General features: G+C 40.0%; 1 protein-coding gene across 1 annotated transcript; it reads left to right on the forward strand.

Moving 5' to 3' along the window:
- The first annotated feature begins 42 nt into the window (after positions 1-42).
- On the forward strand, positions 43-8175 carry RIDA (reactive intermediate imine deaminase A). The gene is made up of 6 exons (XM_084259973.1): positions 43-165; positions 3483-3588; positions 4149-4203; positions 4701-4769; positions 6439-6494; positions 7367-8175. Exons 1-6 carry the CDS (start codon positions 101-103, stop codon positions 7427-7429), a joined length of 414 nt encoding a protein of 137 aa, XP_084116099.1. The 5' UTR covers positions 43-100; the 3' UTR covers positions 7430-8175.
- Positions 8176-8539: the final 364 nt, after the last annotated feature.

Here is an 8539-nt window from a genome sequence, read left to right on the forward strand (position 1 = left end):
AGAAGGCCCCGCGGGGAGGGGCGGTAGCGGCGCGTTGCGGGCTGGGGAGGTGGTCAGCGGGGTGCAGAGTTGGGCTGAGGCGAGGGTGCTGGTGGTAGCTATGGCTTCCCTCGTGAAGAGAATAATCAACACTGCTAAGGCTCCGGCGGCCATGGGTCCCTACAGGTACGGCTTAGCGAGAGGGAGGTCTCTAGGGGGAAGCAAGAGGAGGGTTTGCTGGTAGAGTTTCAGCGGCTCCCAGGAGGGGGGTTTGTCAGGCAGCCCTGGGGCTGAGGAGGGTCAAACTTCATTCAGCCTGGTTGTTCTGATCGTGAGGTTTTAAAGTGTCTCAAAAAGTCAGTTTGGGGAAGTAATTCGGGAAATTAGTGATGAACAGCGAATGGGGAAAAGCAGCCAGCACCCCAAGTAAGAGAGAGAATGGCTCCTCTCAAGGAAAAAAAAACACCTAGAGAAAAAGCACGTTTCCTTGGTGGGTTAGCAGCGAGCGCTGAGCCCCAGCCAGGGCGCGCTTAGGAGGAGCCTTTGCTGCCTGGGAACCACTACTCTGACTTTGAGTGTGAGCGCTTGTAGCTTATAAACGCTCTTCAGTCTAAGCACTAACTGCTGTAAAGATAGGTAAGATGCTCTTGAATGTTTTCACGAGTGAGTTGTCGGTTGCAACGGTTCTGATTGTGTTTTTAATCCCTATTTTAATTGGAGACAGGGTTTTCTGTGCTAATTGGATGTGAAAAAAAAGTTCAGTAACTATAGTAGACTTTAAAAGCTAAGGTGCTCTTAAAGCTAAGGTGCTCTTAAAGCTAAGGTGCTCTTAAAGCTAAGGTACTTTTAAAGCTAAGGTGCAGAAGGAATTTTACCAGGATGTTTTCTAAGATTTTTTTATTAAATTTTGTGTTCAGACTTTGTTCTCCCTGATACAAAACCAGACTCCTTTCATTTCCTATTTTCCACTTGTAGCATCTTAGTGCCTTCCAGGTGCATTTCACTCTCCATTACTTTGAAATGGAGGTTTCTGAACTTCAAACTGTACGTTCTTTATAGGAATTATAAAGCCTTGTGTAGCTCCAGGCCTGGAGGTTGGTGTCCCTGCCTGTGGCAGGGGGGTTGGAGCTCTATGATCCTTGGGGTCCCTTCCAACCTAGACCATTCTATGATTCTGTGATTCTATGGAGCAATGCAAAGTGTAGAAGTAGAGAGACATGACATGAAGGTTAACACCTGTAAAAAATAAACTATAGGTGGATTGCAGCCAGGGCCTGGCATCGCCTGTAGTTAGAATGCCTGAGAAGTGGGAAGGTGGCAATTCTTTGGCTGCATGCACAAACACCACTGGCCTAGCCTTCAACATAGCTCTCATTCTCTGTTGTGGATTAACTGCACTCCAGTATTTTGTGCTTTTTTGGTAGTTTTTGATTAAATGCTGCCTATTATGTAGCCTGTTAATTGTGTGACAGGTCTAACATCAATAAGTTTATTGCTAACTTAGTTTATCAGGTTTCAGTAAACTTCTCAAAGTCCACTGAGCAGAAGTTGCACAAGAAGTAACTGCTACATCTCTGTTGTGGAGTCTGAGTGTGGCAACAGGAATGAGGGCTTAGTACGGAAGGAAAAATTGGGATGTATGGGCTGCAATCCTGGTTCTGCTACAGCCCTTCAGCATGTCTTTTGGTGACCTATTTTTAACATATTTTGAACTTCCTGTACTGCATCCAATTTCTAGTACCCTGAGATAGATGTAAAATAAAACTCATCTGTATGTGTATGGATACACATTTCATTAATGATATTAAACTTTTAAAAAGACAGCAGGAATGCTGTTCTTGTATCAATCAACAATCATTTGTGTAGAGAAGATCTGATAAACTTTGCAGTCCTTGTCTTTAAGGACCGTGTCCAGTTACACACTTGGGTGTACTGAAACCTTAATGACTTAAGGCATGCACTGAGATCTCTGCTGAATCAGAGATTAAAGAGTAGCTATGACTGACCCTAGTTATAGGATACATCTACAGTTAAATTGTGACCACAGTTTGTACAGTTGAAGTTTCTCTGAGCATCAGTCATGCATTTGACTGCAGTAGAAGTACACCTTTTAACTGGTGAATTGTTAATAGTCGTGGTGAATGGAGGATTAAATGGGTAGCTGTAGAAGAGAAGAAAGTTGAGAAGCAGAGAAGGGGACCCAGTAAGTCTGCTGCACGTATTGATCTGGCAGTGATATCAAAACACTTCAGCCTGTTGGGTTTTTTCTTACCCAAATATTCATGATTTATGACTGCCCAAAGGCCTTTGTTGTGATGTGTGTCCTCTTGTGTCATTTGCTTTATAATAAGCCATACAAGACAATCTCTTGGTTTTTTAGAGAGATTATACCTTCTTGTTGCATGGTTCTCTGTGCTTCAAACAGACACAGAACTTTGTGGTCTGAGGGCCTGTGCTTCAAACAAAGCAGGACATGGTAGGAAAGAAAATAAATTAAAGAATCATGTGTGTTTGGTTCATACATAGATTTTTCTATCAACAGGACTCATTAGCTGGGAGACTACTGCATTCACTAGTTTTGTCTTATTTTTGTGATTTACTCCGGTTTTGTTCGTTTCTGATAGTAAAATATCTTACGTGGTGATTATTTTCTGTCAGATAAATTACTGGGTATTTTTGCCCTTACAAAATTACAGGAGAATGTAGGACAGGGAAAAAGGAAAGGTTGGATTGCCTAACCCTAATCATTTTACTGAGTCACTAAATTAGGTTGGTCCCCTGGGTAGTCAGTGGATTGAGCCAACCCAATTGAGTCAATTTTAAGAGAAGAGATGTAATAAAAATGTTCCCTGAAAGAGTCCCTCTCTTTGTTATTGACATTAAAGGGAAGCTAACCTCCTAATTTAGATACTTTGGGGAGGTGCCTAACTCCAGTTTGTGTAACTGGAGAGGCTTGTTGCACTGTCAAAACAGCGTATTTTCTTGTGGAATGGGAAGAGATAAGAAAAACAGTGTTGCCATGCCACAAACACTTTCTAAAGCATCTTTAATTTCTTTGCAAAATATTTTTAATTACTAGCTAAAGAGAATTATCTCTCTTGCATAATGTTTGCTAGGTAGCTTAAATCCTTGTTTTAATCTTTTAATCTCTTTGTGGTAATTAAAGACGGTAATAATTGTCAACTCCAGCAAAAACACACCTGACACTTACATAAAAATGTTTTGCAAATGGCTTGAATTTTGCATTCTTTGGAACCAACCCAGCCAACAGGTCGTCCAGGTTATTTTCTGTGAGGAGAATGATGAGTGCTGATGGGCCAAATTCAGGGCTCTGAAGGAATAATGCAAGAAATTGGCATGCAGGGCTTCACCTGACAGCTTGTGCGTGCATAACCTAAGTCCTTTCTCTTTCTGAGTAAACTACTGAAGAGTATGTGAGGTATGTTTTAAGATAGGCTTAATGTTTCCCCGTTGAAACAGTAATTAAAATGTCTCTTTTTCAGCCAAGCGGTGCTGGTAGACCGGACAATGTACATTGCAGGACAGATAGGTATAGAACCTTCCACTGGGCAGCTTGTCTCTGGAGGGGCAAAGGAAGAAGCCAAGCAGGTAAGATGTTTTCTAACAGTGAACTTGTAATGGACTTAGCATGTGCTTACTCAAACATGGATTTGTGTCTAATTGAAGAGCCCTAGAGAGTGTATTTCACATTCTCCAAGATGAAGGACAGGCAGGAGGAAGTAATTCCATTATGTCCCTGTTGTTTTCCTCCCAAGCGACGTAGAGCTTAGGGGAGTAATTTGTATTTCATGTAGGAAAGAATCAGTGTTTGTAACAAATGTTCAGACCTGGGTTTGAGTTGGAGAAAGGCTTTTTCCCCCAGCAGGAAGGAGGTTATGTGAAGTAGTAAGGTAGGATGAGATGACACTGTATCATGTCTTTTCATCTAATGAAGGGATGGTTTAATATTTGTGGTTTATTAGATGCTACCTTTTATTAATTTACTTTTTAATCTATTTCTGATTTTACTTACTTGCTCGTAGTAGTTATATACTTGATGGGTGAATTTATAGCGTAACATGGATGTAGCCAGAATACAACCATATACACATGTTTACCTAGATACAACATAGCTGATACTTAAAGATTTTTGTCTCATTTTTCATTAGGCTCTAAAAAACATGGGAGAAATATTGAAAGCTGCAGGCTGTGACTATGGCAATGGTAAGTGTTGCAGTGGCAAACAAGTGGCTGTTTTTACCTACACAGAAAAATACCCAACCTGGCTAAGTAAAAAATTCTATCTTAGGCTGTATCGTCAGGGCTTTTATGGACTGTTTGTTTTGGCAGTAGGTATTATATATGATGTAATTTTTGGCAACAGTTTCCTTACAACAGTTGGTTTTGGGGTTTGGTTTTTTTTTAATTTTATCTATTACTTTATTTCTGTGCCTCTTGGAAGAACTTGACTTAGAACAAAGTTTAAAACAGATGGTTTCAGAGCTGGCCAGGAATATCTAATTCTTTAAAGTGTTGTTATGTACTAGCTATTCAGACTCTTTTGATGGTTGTCTAGGTGGTGAATATCAGTTCACAGAACTTTTAAAAATGTTTAGAATATTTGAAATAAATTTATGAAATAAAAAAAGAAATGCACTAAAGATTTTGAACTTATGTATAAAAGTCAGAGATTCAAAATAACTAGTTTATTTGATTTCTAGTGGTGAAGACTACGGTTTTGATGGCAGACATGAAGGACTTCAATGATATTAATGATACTTACAGACAATGTAAGTAGATCTTTTGTTCCACAAGTCAAGTGTTAAAACAGAAACAAATTATATTCACAGTAAGCAAAGTGTTTCAGTGCCTTAGATGATGTAGCTCCAGATTCTTTGAGGTTCCAGTAGAAATACAGCATTTAAAAAATAAAATGAATTTGCAAGCAGCAGGTCAAGTACAGCCCAGTTTCTTGTGGATTTGTGTCCTACCATCCCTCTGACTCACTGTCAAGTAAAAATCAACTCCTGCTATCCCTACAGGTTGATCTTCCATGCCTCTTTACCCTAATAGATGCTGTGTCATCCCTAGTATTCTGCTGTAAGCAGCCTTCAAATGCTGCATTGCAGATTTTGAATCTCCATTTCTTTGAAGTCCACTTGTATCTTTGAATGATTTGTGAGTTTTTCTTACGGGACAGGGCTTTTTTTGCTTTTTATTTTTTATATAACGATGATCCACATCCTTATACACCACATTTTAAAGAAAAAAACAATAAAGCTTGTTTAACAAAATTGAATGTAAACTGAAATAGGTAATTCCAATGAAACATACTGTGCAGAAGAATTTGGGAGAGTATGCATGTAAGTTCCTTATTTATACAGCCTTGGGTTTTAATTAGATCATAAATAAAAGGCTTGATTCAAGACCAGATGTTGCTATCAACATAGTCTTCTGCATGGAATCACAGAATGGCATGTCAAAATGGAAACGTGTGTTCATTTCAGCAGGAAGAAAGACCTGCTGGATACTCAGTTACTTGTGGCCTCCTATCTGGAGTTCAAGAAAGTAGTTGTTGCTCTTGTTTTGTTTGTGATTTATTTCCTTGCCTTGTCAGTGCAGGACCCTGAAATGAAGTAAGTCTGAGCTTAGTGTTAACTCTCACTAGTAGAACTTTCATTTAATTTTGAATGTTTCCAAGGAACATTCAGTCACATTGGACAAGGCTTTGAGCAACCTGATCTGGCAGAAGATGTCCCTGCCTGTAGCAGGGGAGGTGGGTTGGACTGGATGATCTTTAAAGGTCCCTTCCAACATAAACTATTCTGAGTTTATAGGTTCAGCTCAAACTATTCTGAATCTGTACACTCAGTGCTTGTATATTCACAGAATCGTAGGGGTTGGAAGGGACCTCAAGAGATCATTGGGTCCAACCCCCAAAATATCTTGACCAGTACTTGCCCCCAGCCCCCGCCCCATTCCTTTGTGGATGAAGGAATAGGTCAAGGGCCTATTTTAACTGCCATCCTTTGATATGAGTAAGGTTGGCCCCTGATGGCTTTAGACAAATCTGGGATCTCTGCTCACAAATGACTCTTCTGGGCAGGGCCTGTGTTTCCCTTTTGCTCTGTGAACGAGCCTCCTACCAGGCTCTGGTGTTCCCGACTGGATGATCGCTGCTCTGATTTAATCTTTTTTCCAGCCAGGTTGGTGCAGTGGCCATGCAAGTTGTTATAAGTTATTATATGGTGTCTTGATGATGAATGGTAGCTCACTGAGCTGTAACACTAGTCAGTGGCCAAAAAAACTCAGCAAGGGGGGCACGATAACTGACACAGCTGACGCTTTGTAGCTTTGAACTGGAACTGTTCCAATGACTGCATTTTACAGAGGTTACTTTGAGTTGTGTTTTATCATGCAAAATTAAGTGATTGGTGGATGTTTCTGTTTAAATTTCAGTTTTCAAGACAAACTTCCCAGCCAGAGCAGCCTATCAGGTTGCTGCTTTGCCAAAAGTAAGTGTCACTTTTCTGCCTACAAAAATAGAAATTTCCTGAAATTCCTTACTTCTGAAGTATTCTGACAGCTTTTCTTATTCTGGAATAGCTTCAATTGCAATTATTTTAATAAAGATTTTTAAGTATTTAGTCTTATTCCCACACATGATAAGAGATCTAAATACAAGAGATACATTTCTTTATGGTGGAAGATAGCTAGAGGTGCTAGAAGTAAGGGGTAATAATACTTAAGAGTAAGGTGAATTTTGTGTTACTTGACATTGTTAAATTAGTCTTACAACTGACACCTTACTGCTCTCTCTGTAAAAAAACTTCCCCCTAGTATCTAATTTAAACCTTCCCTCCTTTAGCTTCAATCCATCCTCCCTTCTCCTGCCATTATCTGCCCTTTTAAAAAGTTGAATCCCCTGCTGCTTATAAGCTCCCTTCAGGTACTGGAAGGCTGCAATGAGGTCCCCCCACAGCCTTCTCTTCATAGGGGAGGTTCTCCAGCCCTCTAATCATCCTTGTGGCCCTTCTCTGAATCCTCTCCAACAGTTCCACATCTTTCTTGTATTGGGGGCCCCAGATCTGGACACAGTACTCCAGATGGGGCCTCACGAGGACAGAGTAGAGAGGGACAATCACCTCCCTGTCCCTGCTGGCCACCCCTCTTCTGATGGAGCCCAGGATACCATTGGCCTTGCGAGCTGCAAGAGCACACTGCTGGGTTATGTTAAGTTTCTCATCCACCAGAACCCCCAGGTCCTTCTCAGCAGGGCTGCTTTCAAGAAGCTCTTCTCCCAGTCTGTATCTATGTCTGGGATTCCTTTGCTTCATAAAATAGACACATTAAATTCCTAATATCTTTCTTCATTGTTTTCTCACAGGGTGCCAGAGTTGAGATTGAAGCTATTGCCATTCAAGGACCCCTCCAAGATGCTTCAGCCTGACTATAAATAGAGACTGAGTATCCTGGGACAGCAGTTTTAGATTGAATACTTCTCCCTCACATCTAATTCCCACAGTTGACTACCAGCAGTTACAATGTTCTGGACTGGGGCCTTGGATTCTCTAAAATACCAGTTTACAGTGAGTTCTGTGCAGGCAAACCCTGAAACCTTCAGGAGTCCTGCTAAAAACCAGTAGAGTTTGATTGAAAGACGGGGCCCTTACTTTGTGATGGTGACTGGGTATTCAGGTATTAAGGACGTGTTTCAATGAACATATGATGGTTATATCATGGCTGATCTGGACATGGAAAACTGTAATGATTTGTAATAGTAGGGTTTTAGTAACAATTTTAAATAAGAAAAAACAATAACTGGGAAAAGAGTAGAACACTTGAATTGCTTAGTGTACTTTTTCAGTTTTGTGCTTCGGGGAGTTTCGCTGTATTTGTTTCCAAACTGTCTTAAACACTTTCTTTACAGAATAGATTACTGTTGGGACTCACTTTTTTTTTCTTTCCTTCCATGTAGAAGCAATTGCTCAAGAAAGTTAATAGTAATTTCAGAAAGAAAAAAAAAATTACACTTCTCTGAACTACTGTGCTAACTATATAAATTAGCTGTAAATTAATCTCTACCCGTAACTTTTTTCATAATGTCTTTCATAGCAATTCAACTTTTACTATCTTTTGATTAAAAAGAAAAAAAATCGTATTTAATGAGAATAAATGATGATTGCATCTGCAAAACTCTTGTTTGTCTGTTCTGGGAACAAACTTCTCTTTTCCTGGTGATGCTTTGATATTCCATTACAAAAAAAGTCCCTGTCTCCCTTATATAATTCAAACCAAAAGAACAGATAATAAACCTATCTTCTAGTAGCAAAGGAGGAACATAATCCTCCAAGACAGGAAGCTTTCAGCTACCACGGCATTGTAGTTCTCAGCATTTTTTCTCTCTCATTAAGGACAGAAGCATCTGCTTGATGAAGTGATTAAGCAATATTGAGAAGTTGGGCTGATGATACCAGCATGTTATCCTATCCCCCTGCATTTATCTTGTAACCAAGTAAAAATTGAAATAATTTTAAGGAATGAGTTAGGAAGTCAGCTA

This window comes from Gallinula chloropus, assembly GCF_964237585.1.
Source record: "Gallinula chloropus genome assembly, chromosome: 2".
NCBI classification, from domain to species: domain Eukaryota; kingdom Metazoa; phylum Chordata; class Aves; order Gruiformes; family Rallidae; genus Gallinula; species Gallinula chloropus.